The sequence below is a fragment of the Myotis davidii genome, unplaced genomic scaffold, assembly GCF_000327345.1.
Source record: "Myotis davidii unplaced genomic scaffold, ASM32734v1 scaffold17, whole genome shotgun sequence".
Classification (NCBI taxonomy): Eukaryota; Metazoa; Chordata; class Mammalia; order Chiroptera; family Vespertilionidae; genus Myotis; species Myotis davidii.
The window spans coordinates 1,362,373-1,382,064 of NW_006288624.1; the positions used below are offsets into that span (position 1 = coordinate 1,362,373).

General features: G+C 38.2%; 1 protein-coding gene across 8 annotated transcripts in view; it reads right to left on the reverse strand.

The window, feature by feature from the left end:
* Positions 1 to 19,692, reverse strand: part of SIPA1L1 (signal-induced proliferation-associated 1 like 1) — a 339,956-nt gene that overhangs the window by 83,290 nt on the left and 236,974 nt on the right. For all 8 annotated transcript variants that reach the window (XM_015562016.1, XM_006760733.2, XM_006760732.2 and 5 more), the window contains 2 exons: positions 12,143 to 12,317; positions 2,561 to 2,664 (listed from right to left, as the gene is read on the reverse strand). In XM_015562016.1, coding sequence (XP_015417502.1) covers positions 2,561 to 2,664; positions 12,143 to 12,317 — 279 coding nt within the window. The remainder of the gene's footprint in view (positions 1 to 2,560; positions 2,665 to 12,142; positions 12,318 to 19,692) is intronic.

Genomic DNA, 19,692 nt, shown 5'->3' on the forward strand with positions numbered 1-19,692 from the left:
CTAATATCTGGCATATTATGCCAAGTCCCAGCATCTCTAAATCCTTAGTTTCCATAACAACAGTTTTGTTCCATTTTCATATAAGAAAGGAAGTTGCCGTAGAGAGCATTTTTTTAGAGATGAGAATGGCTGAAGTAATTACAACATAATTTATGTTCTGGTTTAATTAGCTTCATTTACAGAAATGTGGCTAAGGTGTTTTCAGATACACTTTTGGTATCACAAGCTGGGAATGTGGAAATCAATAATATCCCAGAATGATGTAAGAATTTAAAACCAAGTTAAATTTCAAGTTAAATAGCTTCTTTAATTATAGTGAAAGGTACTTCAGACCACCTTCTGTTTCACATTGCATGGTGTTTTGGAAAGGTGGCTTTCAAATTCAGGTACCCGGATCATCCTAGGCCAGTGCCTTTTCAAGAGGGGTTTATTAGAACATTTAAATCAATAGTGTGAAGAAAAACTGAACACATTTTGTATTTCCCATATTTATTATATTGAGGCTTTTGTAAGAAGAAAAATAACATGACATTTATGTAAACTATCCACCATTATTTATTTATTTTGTTAATCCTCACCCAAGAATATTTTTCCATTGATTTTTAGAGAGAGTGGAAGGGAGGAGGAGACAGAGAGAGAGAAAAACATTGGGGCTAAACTATCCACCATTAGGCACAAGCTTGCACTTACAAAACTTTAAAAACAATTCTCCAGTGACTTTAACTTACATAGACTATATACCAGTAAAATCAATGATTTAGTATTGGCTGCCAGCTGGGAGAAACAATAGCCTTTTAGATTAGGGTTGAGAATTGGAAGTTAGAATGCTCAGGAAATGTACTTTTAACCTTAGGAATTTCAAAGCATCCCAAATTATCTTCTAATGAGGCCATTTACTTCATTTCTGAACATGATGTATTATCAGATGTTACAGAAATAAAGGCTGGTCTGTGTTGATTGTCATACAGAATATACCCATTATTAAAGATGATTAATCTACTCAGGATCACAGACATACCAAAAATACAATCAGTATATTATGTTATTTCTGCATACATGATGTCATTGTCTTTTGTTACATTCTTTCTTTAAAATATGGCTTGATATATAATAAAGGGCCCAAGCAGAAATAAATCTATCTATGTCACATTAAATATAGTGAAAGTATTTATAAACAAATTACTGCAAGAAAATTTAAAACGATAAACTTTGGGTTTTTTCCCTCAAGCATAAAGTAATCTGTATAGAAGAAATAAATTGTTTAGCTAGAAAACTAAAATTTCTTAATATGTAATAATACCAATTAATCTTTCATTCTGATTTAGGTACATAATACGCTTGCCTTGATTGGACTCTAAAATTAAATAATTTAGATAGCTGTCCATTTAAATGTTTTTGTCTACTGACTAGTCAAAATAAGTTTAGTATATTTTTCTTAGCATGTTTTCCTCTCAGAGGAATCTAGAACTGGAATTTGCATAAATCAAACTGTCAACAAACTCCAGATCAGGGAATTTATCTTAAAATTGGTTTATTTCAGAGTCAGAACTGATTTATTGCTTTGCTTCCTATTTTTGATTACTTTAGTAATCATAAGAGCAAAACTTTATTCCCCACATTTGTGATTTAATCAAAGCTAAAGTGATGAAGTGTTAGATTAGATCTGTGTTTGGGTAAATTCTATGAAAGAGGATGTGATTCATTCTGCAGCAGGCCTGTGCTCTGTTAGTACAACTGGCAATAACAAAATACATACGCGTTTTAAGGTCAGAAGTAACACTGGACTGCTTGTGTTTATAATAGCTATTGAAAGGAGAGGAGCTCTGGTTCTTTCAAATTTTAGTTTGGTATCATTTATTTTGAAATATTTCTTAACAACAACAACTACTACTATATACTCTAAAACAATACTGCCAGTTTCCATTTTGCTCTGAAATAACCTGTCACTCATTAGCACTGTGGTTTCTCAGTGGCTACATGTTAGTAATAGGCATTGTTTAGATGTTTTAAAAAAGAAACTGTGTATGATATGCACAAATGTAATTGCTATTTATGTTCCTCGCTATCTAACAAACATGTTAAGAAAAAAACACTCTTCTGAGAGCCCACTGACACTTATTCTACTTTTTCTACTTGTTAGAATACCAAAACCTCCTTTGCAATAGGAAATGAAACACCAAATACTTTCCTGCTTTGTACATTGGCCTCTTGAGATGAAACTTCGCCCACTCATATACATTCTTTGCAACCTTGCAGAGTCATCTAATCACCATGATTTCAACTTGTTCTCTTCAGATTCCGTGAAAACATCAATCCCCATGGGTGAAAAGCAAATGATTAACTCACAAAGCCACCCAGCTGGCTGTTAAACTAGAATTTGTGTCTCTCATTTGTTTTCGGCTCATTTGCTATTCCTTACTTCCACAATATACAAAATTTCCTGCTGCTGTGACAGGTGCAACGTTAAATTCTGGTTTAAGATTTTACAAACTTGCTACCCTGGCTTCTGGAGAAAATGAAACAAGGGTGAAGAAACAGAGAGAACACAAGGATCTCTTACCTGTTGCTTGTTGTTAGGTGTGTATGGCAGCATGGTAGAAACATGGAACATAATTTCATAGTCTTTGTATGTTGTGTACAGAGAATGGGTTCCAGTGGAGTCAGCTACAGTGAAAAACAAATAAACAAAAAAGAATGATGAGATGACTATAAGAATAGAAAAAATAGTTCATTTAAGAGAAATATCTCAAAAAAGAAAAAAAAGATGGTTTAGGATGAAAAGATCCTAGACAAGATCTAGAATAGGTGTTCTTATTCATTTTTTTGTACTTGATTCCCTTTGGCAGTCTAGGGAGGCTAATGGACTGCTTCTCAGAATGTTTATAAATGCATAAAATAAAATACATAAGGTTTCAACAGAAATCAATTATATTGAGAATTCAGTTACCAAAGTAATTTTAAAATATGATGCAATAGCATAGGATTTATGTAACAAGTCTTAGCAGTTGGTCTAATAACTATCATAGATTTGGTGTAGTGGTGCCATATTTTGAGATATCTATCATGACAAACAATATGATGACAAGACCTTTCTTTTGGCAATAAAAACCCCAGGTAGAGCTTTACTAACTACTGTGGTTTGTTGCCTACATTCATAATCGAAGGAAATGCTAAATTTCAGTTAGGGGTTGTGGACCCTGAGAAAAAATATACCTGTCAAGAAGGATTCATAATGGCTAATTGGGCTCACATTTAAAAACAGAGCCTAACAGCTTTCTAAACTGAAGCCTCTCATGTAAGCCATGCTTAGGGAGAAGCCTGTACCAAACTGCCTGCCTGCACTGTATTCCTGCCATCTAGACAACCCTTACAAAGGAGTTCCTGGAATCATATTTCAACCAAAAGAACGGAGACTTTCCTTGTCCAATCAGAGCTCCATAGTTATATCCTCATTAACATCTCCCCTGACCTATCAGGACAGTGCTTTTTTGACAAGTCAAATTGTGAAGATTTGGAACCTTCATTTGCATGAGGATGGACCACTTAGGGACCACAACATTGGTCCCTAAGAATAAAGCATCCAATGTAAGTCAGCTCCCCTCTGGTTCAGAGAGTGCACTTCCCTTTCCACAGAAGACTGCATTTTTCCAGCTGGAGCTGAAACACCAAAGACAAAACACTGAAAAGATTTCAAGGAACTGGGATGGAGGAGAGCAGGCAGAGCAGGACACAGCAGACCAGCACAGAGTCTGGCAAAGCAGAGCTATGTAGTTGGAGAGGGACCTTGCCCCAGGGCTGCCTCATCCCAAGGCCATCTCTGAGCCATACTATTCCACAGCCATGCTGCTTCATGACTGCATTGGCACCATGGTCCCCATGACCATCGTTCAACCGGGTCAATAAAAATAAATGTAAAATTTTTTTCTATTCAAGTTCAAAAATTCCTGAATTCTTTCCATAGACATCAAGTTAAGAACATCTTTTCCAATATTTCTGATTCAATCAAGAACTATTTTGTTCTTAATAAATAGATGAAAATTCAACAAGAATGTAATACTGAACAACAAAGGTATTATAGCCATGTCCACCAATTTTTTTAAGACTTAAGTGCATCCTGCTCTCATCTTCCTTACAAAAAACAACAATCTTTACCCACTTAATCATTAACATATCAGTGTGCCCCTAAATACCTGGAAACTACAGAAGAGAATTATTAACTGCTTAATAGAAAGGAAGTATCTTTAGATTTGAAGGACTTACACTACAAGGCTGCTAAATGAACAGAAGTGCATGCATTCATTTTGGGTCAACTCAAGCCTATCTCAACCACATTTTTGAGGACCAAAAGACTTCACTGAATTTTAAAGAATGATGCTGCAAGACAAAGCCTCTGGCATAAACCAGAAGGCAGTCAGGATCTCAAAATTTAGTATGCACAGAGTCTCCTGGGAGCCAGTTTAAAAGGCCAATTCCCACGCCTCACCCCCAGAAACACTGCTCACTGGGTGTGGGGCTGGGTGGAGAAATCTATTTTAATAAACACCCCCAGGGTGACTGGAATGCAGCAGCTCCACTGCCCTCAGGCGCTGCTCCAAGAATAGACCACAGGGGCAACTTGCAGACAGACTTGTAAAGAAGTTCTAGAGCCCTGTGTTTCAACCTTGAGTGTCTTGGAGGACCTTAATTTTGAAGCGGACACAAAATGCGAGAGGTTTTAAAAATAAGCTAAAAGAAGAATAAATAAAGACTACTTTCCAAAAATTGCAAAAATACATACTAACATATAACTCTCCAAGAAAAATATCTTCTAAATGTTAATGATTATCACTAGAAAAAAACTAGATTCAAGCAAGAATAAATTACTACAATGCATAATTGAACTACTCAAAGACAGGTCTTGAGCCTGAAGAACTTATCTATCGCTAAGGTCCTTGCTATAAATATCTCTAGAACAAATTAACACATTTTAAAACTTTAAAAGTGAATATGTCCGCTTTGATGTGTACTTACATTCAAGTCAATTTTAAGCAAAATTAATGAACTAGAAAAAAAATGTGTCATCCAGTATTCATTTATTACATTTTGCTTTGTATGTCTGTCTAATTTTAAAAGGACTAATGCCAGAAAGGAAAACCGAAGACAACCCAGAAGATCATCTGTTTTTCTATGTCTAGTCCTTTCTCTGTTTCCTCTGTATGCCTCATTTTTTATAATATATGCTGCTTGGCCAGCCTTTTTCTGGGGACCTTAGAAAACCCCAGTTTTAATGATTATTTTAAACAGTTTGGAAACAGTTTCAAACATTGTAAAGACGAAGTTAGGGCCAAAAGAATGAAATTTTCCTGTCTGAAAAGAGAGAAATTTCCAAATTTGAAATTATTATATACATGACAGAGAGAATGGAAAATAAAAGTTTGTTCTACTCACTAAAGAATAAGGCATGCAATGTTGTTGTTATATTTTTAATGAGCTCAAAACCCTGAAACCATGAAAGATTTAACAGAATGACAATTAGAAATATGACAAAAACTCTTTTATTCTCTGGTTGGAGAGTATATTGAATAACTTGTAAAGGGAAAATACATTTGCAGAAGAACAATGAAAAGAAGACAATGACCCTTCGTATTTGTATAGAGTTTTAAAAGTTAGAAAGTAAGTTCTAGCATCATATTGGTCATCTTGATAATCACGTGATTTGCCTCCAAATCATCCTATGAGTGGCATGTGTCCACTAAGAAGATGAACACTCTACGCTAAGCCACAGAAAGCAAAATTTCTAATATTCAAACTAGATGATAAGAAGACATTGAATAATTGAGGAATGCTACGAATATTCTTCTTGGCTGCTTTGAAAAGGTAGAGATAAGTGATAATATCCTACATTAGGCATTTCTATCAGAGGACGGTATGAACAGGTTAATAAGTTCCTAGAGCAGTTTCAGATATGGTCAATGTCATATTCATCCTTGACTTCTCTTTTGACTCAACTCTTATGCTTTTAGTTAATCTAAAACTTGGATGATAAAGCTGTATGCATGAATCTGAATCAGGAAAAGCTAATTAAAGTGTTATTTAACCATTTTCTGGTCACTAATAGACATGTTTGAATTAAGAAAAGCTAAACGAAGGAAAACAAGTCCATGCAATTGAGTTTTGGAAAGTTATTAGTTTTAAAGATTTATAAAAACAAGGAGAAGAGTAATCCCATTAAGTAAATGAATAGACTAATAAAGTTGATAGAATGAAGAAAGCTTAAGCTTAGTTTATTAATGCCCTCACTACTACAGAACACATCAACTGCAAGACAAAATCACCGACAGGCTGTGGGCCTGACGCTTATCCATGGTCTGAGATATTATGAAAGGTCACTGGCCGCTGGGTGCCATCCACAGAAGAGCCTCAGAGCTGCCTTCTATGCAACCTGGCCTCGGGGTCTGGCGATACAGGGCCAATGCTCAGAAACGCAGCCAGGGACTGGCGCGGACCTCTGGAACACTGGCATGTGTTTGTGCTGAGGCACACTTCTGCCCTGTGGTGCCATTTCTCTTACTCACTAATGAAGGACTTGGGGAAGTCAAGAATTCCACCTGCTCTGGCATCTACCATATATACTAGTACTTCTTCAGTACCGTTAGCCATGATCAATCAGGAGATGAGTTACCTTACTTCAACGAGGATGGAGTCAAGAAGAGGATGTACTACCCTTGACAGGCAAATTCATACTGTGTCCATTCAAGGAATGTATGAGTGTGCAGGTGAATGAGCCTGGAACTCCAGGTTTCTCAAAATTGTTAACATATTGAGATGAGAGGATAAGAGAACATAAGGCTGGTACTTAGGAATCAGTCACTTCTATTTTCTACCTACTGCTCATTTTGCAAGATACCTGCAATTACCTGGATTCCCAACTGTTAAGTATGAAGATCTGAATTTGAATGCCAGTAGCATCATCTGCTAAATTACCACACAAATGAGTCTTCACTTCAATGCTCCTCTATAATCTCACTAGAGGCCCGGTGCACAAAATTTGTGCACAGGAGGCGGGGTTACCTCAGCCCGCCTGCACTCTCTCCAATCCAGGATCCCTCAGGGGATGTCCAACTGCTGGTTTAGCCTGGCAGTCGGACATCCCTCTCGCAATCTGGGACCGCTGGCTCCTAACCGCTCGCCTGCCTGCTGGCCTGATCGCCCCTAACCATCTCTGTCTTGGCGCCTGCCATGGTGGCTTTGTCCGGAAGGATGTCTGGAAGATGTCTGGTCTAATTAGTATATTACCCTTTTATTAGTATAAATTGTTCTGAGGATTAAATGAAATAATGTATATGAAAGTGCTAGTGCATAAAAGATGTTCAAGAAATGTGTTGATTAGAATTTAGAATTTTGTGCAGTTGAGATAAAAAGTATAGTTTCCTTAAATAGGGCCTTTTACATATTTTAATTTATATGCCAAGTGCATCTCAGCAACACTTGAAAGAAAAAACGGTACACTATAATAGAATTCACAGTTAAGGAGGTGAAAACAGAATCCTTTCTTCATCAGTCTCTGGGACTCCAAAGAGCCCTATGCATGTGCAAAGCTTTTGAAGTGCTAGTTTTATCCTTTTCCCTATCAAAGTTTAAATATTCCAGATAAAGAAGATTTACTTCCTTTATGAAAAGTCTTACAGTCTTCTAAGACCCTAGATCTCAATGGTTTTTACAACAAACACTGCTCAAAACGGGAGAAGCAACAAGCACTCACTAATACTGCAGCCAAGTAATGAAGGCTTTGAAGGAATGATTAACAAACGCTTCTGTCTCTGAGTGCTGACTTGACAAGCCTCAGGCAGAAAAGAATTCCTTAAATAATAATCCACATGTACAGCTTAAAATGAGGGTGGTCTCCACATTTCAAATAACAAACTGCTGGGGGTGGGGAGAGTTTATTTTTTATTTATTGCAGGGTGACAGGAGTGTAAGTATCTAGAGGTATGTCATCCAACTAAGGAAACAATGAACCAAAAAATCCACTGCTGCAAATTTCTTCATTATAGGACCCTGACACATTTGTAACTTACTTGCTAGAAATCCTTATTTCTGAGATGTGAAAATGGACTTTGTACAAAAATTGGGAAAAAGAAGAAATGGTTCGACATTTCCTTCCCTGAGCTTCTCCCACCTTTACCAAAGTACTAAAATCTGAATATAACTGTATTACATGATGAGTAGGGCTGTCTCCTGGGATGGCTTGGGTGTTTTAGCACAAGGGCTGAGAGAGGAGAAGACAAAGCCACAAGGCAGAGCTCTGGACTTCAGTGGGCTTAATTCTACATTCATGCTTTCTCCGAATACTTCATTAACTATGCCCCTAGGATCTGTTTATTTTCCCCTAATGCTTCCTAGCTGTCTAACCTTGGACATGTTATTTAATCTAAAAAGAAAATTCTGGCCCTGGCCGGTTTGGCTCGGTGGATAAGAACTTCAGACTGCATACTGAAGGGTCACAGGTTCGATTCCAGTCAGGGGCATGTGTGCGGGAGGCAACCAATCGATTTGTCTCTCTCTCCGTCTCTCCCCTTTCCATTATACTCTTTCTGGAAATCAATGGGAAATGATGCTTGGGTGAGGACTGAAAAAAAAAGAAACCAATTCTGTAAAATGGAGCTAACTGATACCTAGCAGGGTTTGTGGAGATTACATGAGATGGCATCTATAAAAAGTATCTGGGACTTCCTTTTCTGTCCAAAACAGTACTGAGTACAGAACTTGCTCTCCCATTGTAAGTAGAAAAGTTGACAATATATCTGAAGCAATTTTTCAGACATTTTATAATAGGTAGCATTAGATAGTGATCCCTGAGAAAAAGAATCAAAGGTGAGCCTTACGATTCTATCTGGCTTTCTACCTGGAGGCACTTTTGGAACAAAAGCAGAGCAGAGCTTGGAGGAGGGAAGCCAAAATAGACTGGTGTTTAGGAAGCCTGTGGTAGCTGATATTTGCTGATTATAGTACCAAATAGGAGGAAACTACCCAGTGAAAGAGACTCAGAATCTGCATAGGGGTTCCCCAAAATGCAGGCTGAATATTAAATTGCATACACATAGAGTGAGATTCCAAAGCAATGCCAAGAAAAACTATTAGTGAAATAATCTCTATCAAAGAATTGTAAGCCAAACACTTCTCACAGTTCACATGGCGATAACCAGCCGAAGTAGAGGTACTTTACTGAATATGCAAGTATTCATGGTCTTACTACTATTTCTATAGTAGGGCCAAATTAGTCAGAGAGTAAAGGCTGCTCTGGGTATGCTTCAATAAAGCTTAAGAACAAGATTCATGTAGATCAGGCTATTCTGTAAGAAATTCAACTAACTCAACACTCTTTAAAGAAGACAACAAAATCCATACATTCAACAATGAAACACTCATAATGTTCACTAAGCAATCAAAAATAACCAGATGTGTGAAGCAGAAAAATGTAATTCAAAAGCAGGAGAAAATCCCAAATGACAGGGATGATGGAATTAGCACACAAGACTTTAAAAACAGCCATTATAAATATGTTCAAGGATTTAAAAGGACAATATGAACCTAATGAGGAGAAAATGCAAAGTATAAGAAAAGACAATCAAATGCAACTTCTGCCCCTGAAAACTATAACATCTGAAATGAAAATTTCACTGAATTGGATTAACAACAAATTAAGACACTGTGAAATAAAAGAAAAACATAGTGACCTTGAATACATATTAATAGTAATTATCCAAACAAAAGCATAGAGAAAAACTGGTTAAAAAATTATATCAACAGGGTCTCATTCCCCATCAGTACACTAGTTAAATGATCTAATGTATGTGTAATTGGAGAGTCAGAAGGAAAGGGGTGAGGGGGGGCAGAAAAAATAGAGACATAAAGATTGACAAATAATATTTGAATCTGATGAAAGCTACAAATCTACAGATCCAACTGACCTCTACACTGTCACATGTAGATGGCGTAATCTTTTAGAAATGCTTGCTCTGGAAAGCATGTTCTTTTTAAAGGATTACATTGGGGGAAAAAAAGTTAGATAAAATGTGGTGATATTATCTCACAGCACACAGCGAAGTCTCATCTCATCTCTGGGTGTGTCAGGGTCAGTAAGAGGCTGCTGGGGTGTGCAGAGGCTGGTTTTTCCCCCTTTCTGTGGTCTGTTATTGTTTAACTAGAGGCCCGGGACACGAATTTGTGCATGGGTGGGGTATCCCAGCCTCGCAGGTGATTGGGGCCAATTGGGGCCAGCTGGCCGCGGGGAGGGACCGCAGATGGTTGGCCGGCCATGGGAGGATGGCTGTGGGAGCACACTGACCACCAGGGGGCAGCTCGTGCATTGAGCATCTGCCCCCTGGTGGTCAGTATTCGTCACGCTACCGGCTGGTAGTTCGGTTCTAATGGTTGCTTAGGCTTTTATATATAGAGATAGATACCTGTTTAAATGATGAGACTAATGGTCCCTTTTATTTTGACTCTTGGAGTAAGAGAGATAAATATGTATATTGCCTTCTTCAGGGCTTTAGAATAAAGACACTTTCCTACTTTTCACTAACTTTAGGAAACTTGCCACTCTGAAAGAACAGAAAACTATGAACTCTTCTGCTCCAAAGCTATGCTTCGAAAGGTTACAATGAGCCTTAAAGGAGAGTAGCTTAGTGGAAGGGAACCTTTCCCTGCTGAATGTATTACATAACTAGAAAACTGGGCAGTCAGAGGCAGTTTGCTAATTTAGGCTCAACCCCTCTAGCCTTTACAGTCATTGGGATATTGGAGCAAAATGTGTAGAGTGATTATTTTGCTTATTCACTGCCTTACCTGATGCTACAATGCTTAAGTATGGCCTTTCTATACATTTCTAACATTGTCCTTCATCATCTAAAGGCGGCTGGGAATGTGTAAATACACAAATAATACATAATCTTATCTACTCCCACTCTGGCCCTTCATTTATAGAATCAGAGTGCTTATTACATTCTCTTCCTAGACCCTTTCAATAGCTCTTTATGGTGATAATTTATATAACACCACAAACTGGGACAACATGAATGAATTGTACAGAGTAAATGTCAGAATATCTGGATAAAATGAGTTTAGGGCATATTGAGATTTAACATTTTGTGCAGTTGCAAGCAGAGTATGGAACATTAAAATAATATTTAAGAGTCTAGGCTATTTATGGGTTTTAATAGTCTCTCTTGCATGTCGTTTCCAAGTTGGCAACAGCAAAACCATGGCAACAGGAAAGTCTTCCCTGCAGTAGTTTATGAATGCTTTTCTGTTTTCATGACTCAACTCCTTATTTAATTTCCTGTACAGAAAATCAGAGAGATTACTATAGACTGCAATACAGATGTGCTAATCCAAAGACCTCCTCAAAGAAAAGGTCACAGAAGTCTATGGATGGATTTAGAGATAAAATGTAAAACTGCCTCCATGCAGACACACAGCAGTAGTCGACATACTCTAATCAAAATAGATACCTGAGAACTTAACTATTTTATTAACAACTTGGGGAAGGAGAGTGGACAACCTTGCATGTTCATGAGCTGTAAATAAACAGACTGCTTCATTATTGTGCGCTTAATCAGCACATTTTATGAGCCAAATTAATACTAAATCTAAGAAGCCTATTTCCTTAGAGATTAAATTAGACTATGGATAATAATAACAGAAAATAAGCACCTAAAACCTTCCGAGATATTAAAAGACTACAAAATGAATAAGAAAAAACATGCAAAGGTTGGTTCAAAGATAAGCATGAGGATTATGAAATGAATTAATGGAAGTTGGAAATTCTAGGGCTTAAGACCAGATGGTTATAAGTTTGTAGAGTTTTTCATCACATTAACATTCAGCTAAATATAGTGAAATGTACGCCACACTTTCCAGGAGCAAATCTGTGTCTACTGCTCCAGTCCATCCACATCTCTGATAACACTTTTTATACCGTCTCACCCTAGCTGCTTTGATTATGGTCTGCACTGTTCTGGAGCCACAGACCTCCGTCTCGGGCTTCCTCTCCTCCGTCACCAGCAGCTTCCTACAGTAAGTTTTATGGGCAATTTAGCAGGTGAACATCAACACAGCAGGAGGAAAACAAACCTAGTAGGAGGGTACATGTATTCCTTACTTTTGGTGTCAAGCTGTGCACGATACTTCTCAAATCCTTTGAGCCGAACGCGTTCTCCCAACAGCTGAAGGAATTCCTCAAAGGCCGGGCCGGCTGACTCATTGTTGTACATCTCTTCCTCCGTGCTCTGTCCAGCTTTGCAGTACATGATGCCGACTTTCTGCTGATAGTTCAGCTGTGAAGGCAGGCAACACAATGCATATAAGCAGAGGCGAACCACTCTGGCCCACTTACGTGCCAATAAGTCCTGTAGAGCAAAGGCCCATTGAATAGCTAACGGCTCTACCCTCTTGAAATCATTCTGTGTTAATTCTTCTGTCTTTGATACAAACAGTACAGTAGAGCAAGCGTCTGTAATTATAATCTTCATGAATTTAGAGGAAAGGCCAAAAAAATAACATCTCCTGTTATTAACAATGTGAAGATCACGCATCGTTAGAACAGATGTTGATACTCTCGGGAATTTCTGTTAATGGATTACAAAGTACAGAATAAGGCTATAAAAAACAGCTGACAACAAAAGGCAGTTCTTTTGTAATGTTTCCCCCCCACCTTTTTAAAAAGGGAGGCTTTTACGAATTTAAAAGCAGAAGCTCACTTTACAAAAGAGACTTTAAAATAAATTGTTTTTCCCTAAGAGGCCCACTCATGTTCTTGCAAAAAAAATTTTTGGTAAAATTGGAAGAGACATCTTCTAATGCCATTTTTCCAATATACTAAATCATAAGCCTGTTATATCTTTGTTAGAGTGCTAGCATCATTAACAATGCCCCTTTCAAATATTTTTCTAAAAGATGAGGCCTGGAAAGAAACTGGGAAGGGGCTTCCCAATGGCAAATCGGCAAAGGGGCAAACATTTCTTCTTAGACACAGTTATAACCAAGCATTCAGGAGGCTTAAGTAGAACTTATTCATCATTGAAAAATCTAACCATTTTACAAACGAATTTCAAGGTGATATTAGCCATTTAACAAGAAACGAGTTTTCAATATAAAAATGTAGAGTTTTAACTCTCCGTTGAAATCAGGGCAATCTGTATCACGTAGGCCTATTTTCAGAGTGGTGCTGCAATCCCTGCTTCAGTCCATTTTTATCTACTAAAAGGAAAGGGGGAAGGGGCGAGGCAAATTTTTATAACTAACATTTAATGAATACTCATTATATGCCAATCACTATGTTCCGTGTTTACCATTAGCTGATCCTTACAACAACCCATAAAGCAAATACTACCCCTGCCAGACAGATAAGCCAAGAGAATGGAAGAGAAAGTAACTGGCCCAGGAGGGAGAGTCACAGATCACAACTGTCAGTCCTGTAACTTGGCTCCATTAAACATGACCAGGACTCACCAGGCTTGTCCTGCTCCATTTCTATCACTGCAACATATGTCCACAGCCCCTTACTGGCAAGTCAAAAGTGGAAAGATAAAAAAACAAACACATTTGGCAGCAAAACTTGGTTTGAGCTGACGTTAGTACTTTTAACTTATTCCTCTTCGTGTGACTATTTGTTTCTTTCCTATAGAAATATGAATGTGTTTGACTGTGGGGTGCTGTCCCAGATTCCACTGGGGACATTACTATATAGTGTGTGCATTTACTACCCTGCTAAAATCTGGACATTTCTGGATTCTGAAACATATCCAGCTCTTATCGCTTTACACAAGGGACTCTGAACCTGAACAACTCCTTTCAACCTTCCAAACCAAATGTTTCAGAAGAGTGATAACACAGAAAATGTCATGGGAGAAACTCGTTCTTGCTTCCCCCCTCCACTGCATGCTACCAACATGACAGGAAGTTCTGCAGCTTTACATGACCTGGGGACAGAAGGGCTCCCCAGAAGTTCTGTACAGAACTGACCCGACTCTGCCTACTCCAGGGAGTGGGAGGTGAAGTTCCAAGTCTGAAACGTGCAAATGCACTAGAATATTTTTAAAATAGCATATAACTTCCATTATTGTGGCTTCATTGTAATTATTAACAGAAAGGGATTTAGGACTTACTCATTTTGTATACCACATGTAGGAAAAACCAAACAAAAGAAGTCAGAGTAAAACCTACTGCACACCACTGACATTTCCGCCTTATCTCAGCCGGCCTGCTTCAAATGTCTGACTGTAGCCAATGCTTAGAGGGGAACTCCCACAGGTAGAGATTTCATCTTGACTTGGGAACTAAGCTGAGTACCCTATCAGGTCTCAGCAAATAACAAAGTAGTGGTAAGCTCTGCGTCTATTATAGAAAAGTCCCTAATAAAGCCAGATCCTTACTCTCTCCCACAGGAGAACCATCAGAGATGAAGTGATTCAGAGAAAGGAAGCGGCATTGGGTTATTTGCTGTTTGGCTCAGTGCCTGCCCTATCGGCCTTCTCGTGCAACAATGTAAGACAAAAGTCACCCTGTTCCATAGAAAGCGTCGGTGATATTGGATTTGTGGGATGGCTTTTTAAAACTTCTTAGATAAAGCCTAAGATTTCACTGTGCAACACTCAAAAGGATTCATTTATAACAAAAGAAAAAGAGAGAGAAAGAGGGGGAGAAAAGCATTCAGAGGAACACAGATAAGTAAGCGAACTTCCCTCAAATCACTGGAGAAGAAGAATCTATGACTATGTGCTGTTTTATTAGGACTGATTTTCATAGTCCCCAGAACTCCACCTGCAGACAGGAGAACAAACTGGTTTGTGCTGGTTGTGAAAGGAAGGATCCTTTAAGGGGATTAAGAAATGGGTTAGAATGTCAAATTTCCTCTGGTGTGAAACTGTGCCAATTGCTCTATCCTCTAAGGTGACAATATGACTGTATCCCGAGTTTCTGCTGCAATTAAATCAAGGTGGGTGGCATTCTCTGAACTTGCGCTCCCAGAATCCTCAGTTAGCAGCCATGTCCCTGCCAGAATCTGAGAAGTTGTTAAGGAGAAGTTATGTAAATGTAATAAGGAACATTTCAAGAGAAAGAGCAAATGTAAATGGAGTTAGAGCTGTCCTTTGGGGGTTTTGAATTGTTATGAGTTATATAGAACAGCATTTTTTTGGAGGCACACATCTGTATAGGTTCATGTATGTCAATATATAATCCTTTCATGCAATGCTCAAAATAGAGCTGCGAAGGCCCCAGAAGCCACCTTGGGAACGGGCTGGGGCTCTCTGCACTCGGGGCTTTGCTCTGGATAATCTCAGGGTCATGCTATATAATTCCGTGCTTGCGTATCAGCTGCTCACAGGGAGCACTGATGGAAGTGTCTGGACACAACAAATGTTTGTGTTGTAAAAAGGGATGATATTTTTGTTATGGGCAAGATTATTCTGAAATTTATATGGAAAGGCAAAGGAACTAGAATGGCTAAAACAATTTTGAGAAAGAATAAAGTGGGGAAAATTATTCTTCCCAATTTCAGGACTCAGGTTTATCTGAGATGAAGGTGAACCTCAACAAAGTAAGTGTTTTTCAACACCCATCAAGTGGTGTGGACTCCCCCAGCCGGGAACAAACACAACACAGCGCGGCTCTTCCTCTCATAAAAACGGCACTTCAACACCAAACCAAAGAAACAGGAGCTGCAATCTGACTTACCCGCCCTGAGCTCCTGGAAGGCTGGGGGTAAGTCAAGTTGGAGCCCCTCCAGGTGGAAGCAGATGAGAATAACCAGGTTCTCAGAGATCGCCCAGCAGTGCCTCCTCATCTCTTCATCCTAGTGTCCCAGCCAAAGGCAGGCCACCGGGCGGCACAGAGCATGAGAACAAACCAGTTCTTACTGTTCTTACAAACCCAAACTGCCTGATTGAATCTAGGAACTCAAACGCTCACTATGAAGTACGTTCTTGTACAGCAGCTCTCACCCTTGAGGGTGCTTGAGCTGTACTCTGGGGTATGGTTATTGGGAAATAGTTTGATCCTTTCAGCTCTTGCTGTTAGGTTGTGCCAGAGCAGAGTTTAATTTGAGGATAAATTGGCCCCACTATTGCAGCAAAAGCACTCTGAGACTTTGTCCAATGCCACGTGAATGGAGGTTTTCCCGGCTGCCTGGTGGGAGCAGAAACTGTTCCCAACCACGTGGGAGGACTGAGGACTCGCCCTTCTCCACCTTTAGGGGGATTCTCACTCTGGCCTCATGCAGTTTCCTCAAATGCATGCGCTTTTCAATACTCAGCTCTGTGAACCCCGAACCGGAGCCTCCTTGGCCTCACATCTCAGTCTCACCTCTGGGAGACCCCTGGGCTTCAGCTGGGTCCCCACCCAACCCGACCCCCTGTGAGCACTGCAGCCTGGACACTCTCTTCAGACTGGCGCAAGCTTAGGGTCTACTTCCTCTTTTCCCACCTCCCAGAGATCACTGCCCTTCATTGCCTGATGCACAGTGCCATAAAAATCACTGTTTCATTGTTCAGCCTCGTTTTTAAGTTGTTTCAGATGGGAGCATAGATCTAGTCCCTCTTTCTTAATCTTGGCCAAAAGTAGAAATCTGCCTTCAGTTTTGTGTATGTGTGTTTTTAATATTTTTATTGATTTCAGAGCGGAAGGGAGAGGGAGAGATGGAAACATCAATGATGACAGAGAATCATTGATTGGCTGCCTGCTGTACACCCGACACTGGGGATCAAGCCCACAACCCCAGCATGTGCCCTTGACCAGAATTGAACCCAGGACCCTTTAGTCCACAGGCCAACGTTCTACTCATTGAGCCAAACCGGCAAGGGCTGCCTTCAGTTTTTAAATCGACATTATTGGTATATAATTTCTGAACAGTAAACTGCATCCAATTAAATGAGTCCTAATAAACCTCCACTACAATCGAGGTACAGACATTTCCATCACCCCAAAAATTCCCTGGTTTCCATTTGCAGTGCATCCCTGAATTAATAAAAGCCTCCAACAACCACTGTTCTATGTTTTCCCATTGTAAATCAGTTTTGCCTACATTTTAAAAGAGCATTTTTGTTGGGTAAAATTTATTGTGTCAGTTGTTCTTTCAGCATTCTTGATAAATCTTCTGATTTCCACCTTTTCTTCATGCTTCATAGCCAGCAAATGTTAATTTAAAGAGCCAATTGCCTGTCTCACTGTTCTTTTTGGAAGGTATATTTTTCCTTAGGCTATTTAAAAAGTTTATTTTCAGCAATATTATTTTTTACTATCAGGCTTAGGTCTGATTTTTGTTGCACTTACCGGGCTTAGGGCAAGCATAGCTCCTTGATTCTACCTTAAATCATGTCTTTCATCTGTTTTGAAAATTATCCTAGAAGTAATTCTTCAAATACTGATTGTATTCCCAAATAATGCTTTAATCTGGCTTCTCCTCCTAAAAATTGGATTACATATTTCTGTTCCACTGGAGGTCACATGCCTTTTTAGACATTTTTCTGTATTTCTCGTATTTTCTTGTCTTCATTCTTCAGTTAAAGTTCTTCTGGCAACCTGTCTCCATTTAACCAATTTTCTCTTCTATGTCAAATATGCTTTTAAACCCATCTACTGAGATTTTAACTTTTGGTTATTTTCTTCAGTTCTAGAATTTTAATTTGATTGTTTAACAGATCAAGTTCTCCAGTGACACTTGAGCTCTATTTTGCATTTCTGCAGCCGTCATGAAATCAATGAAAGTTGATCTGTCATCTAACTTTTTATCTGCAGCCCCAAGTCTCAAATCAGCAAATGTCCAAGGAAAAGAAGTGCTGCAGGATGTTTTTCATTTTGATGAACTCCAGTTTCTCAATTATTTCTTTTCTGAATCAAGTTTGAGGTATTGTATTTAAGAACTCTTCACCACCTCCTAGGGCCCAAAGATTTTCTGTTTTTATAAAAAAATTTTATAGTTTTATATTTCAATCAATGATCCATTTGAATAAATTTTTGTATAATGTATACGGTTTAGGTCAAGTTCATTATTTTGTCTATGGATATCTAATTGTCCCAGCACCTTTGTTTGAAAAGCCTTCTTGTTTTCACTCCTTTTAAAAAATCAGTTGGATATACTTGTGTGGGGCTGTTTCTGGTTTCTCTATTCTGTTTTATTGATCCTGAGCCTATCCTTCCAATAAATGATAAGACAGCTTTTATTACTGTATACAAAATTGTGAAATAAGGTGGAAGAATCTCTCCTACTTTATTCTTTTTTAAAATTTTTTTTAGCTGTTCTAGTTCCTTTGCCATTCCATTAAAAGTTCAGGATAATCTTGTCTATAATTGCAAAAAATCTTGCAGGGATTTTGATACTAATTGTGTTAAACTGTATAATTTAGGGGAGAATGAACATCATTAACATGTTGAGTCTTAGAAACCATGAATATGGTATATTTTCTTTGATTCCTTTCATCAGTTTTCAGCGAACAAGTCCTATTGTATTTTGTTAGATATATATGCAAGTATTTCATGTTTTGCTGAAGGATTATAAATGGTATATTTTATTTGCAGTTTTCACATGTTCATTAAGAGAATTCTGATTGTGTGAGTTGACACTGAATCATATAACCTTGCTGAACACACCTCCTAGTTCTAGGAAGTTTTTGTAGATTCCTTGGAGTTTTGTACATAGACTATCATGTTGTCTGAAATTGGGAGTTTTATTTTTTCCCTTTTCTTTATCTACATGCCATTTATTTATTTATTTATTTAGCCTTATTGTGCTGACTTTTCAGATTTACTTGGTACATTGCAATGTACAAGGTGTTGACCTGTATGTAGCAGGAAGAATGGAAAAATATATCTACTCCCTATTTCCAGAAATAAAGTCCAAATTTATTTATTTAAATCACTGATTGGCTGCCTCCTGCATATTGAGCCCACAACTCAGGCAAGTGCCCTTGGCTGGAATCGAGTCCAGGACCCTTCCGTCCACAGACTGATGCTCTATCCACTGAGCCAAACCAGCTAGGGCCAAATTTATTTTTAAAGAATATTTTGTCTAGTGTTTCTGATTATTCTCAGTGGGTGGGCTAATCTGCGACAAGCTATCTGCCAGTACTGTACATGAAGACTGTGGTCATGTTTTAAAAATCCTCATGATTCACACTGGTAGCATTTATTTTGGTTTGTTCTTCATAAACATAACTCTCTTAACTACTTTCTAAATATTCATCACTATACTGTCCTCTTAAAAAAATGTCACAAGACTGAAAAAATTCAGTGTTGGGAACAGAAAATGCTAGCTAGAATATATATCCTCATTGGACATTACTAAGAAAAATAACTTATTTTTTTAAATGGCATATGGATATTGGGTAGAAAAGTTATTTAAAAAATCTGACAGAGAGGCTGTCAAAATTATTTATATATATATTTGCATAGACATATTCTAATCTATTTTTATCTGTGGCATAATGTATAGGAAATATTCTATACACACAATAATCTTCTCCATCTTCTCTAATGCTAGGTGGTGCAAAGTTTCTCACAAAAGTATAAAGCTTCATATTGGGTATTAAACTGATAATAAAGGCACCTGTTTTAATTTGAGATTGAGATGAATTTCAATTATACAGAGAAAGACTCTTCAGTGCTGTTTGTAATAAGAAAAAAATGTAATCAATCCAAATGCCCATCAGTAGGGAA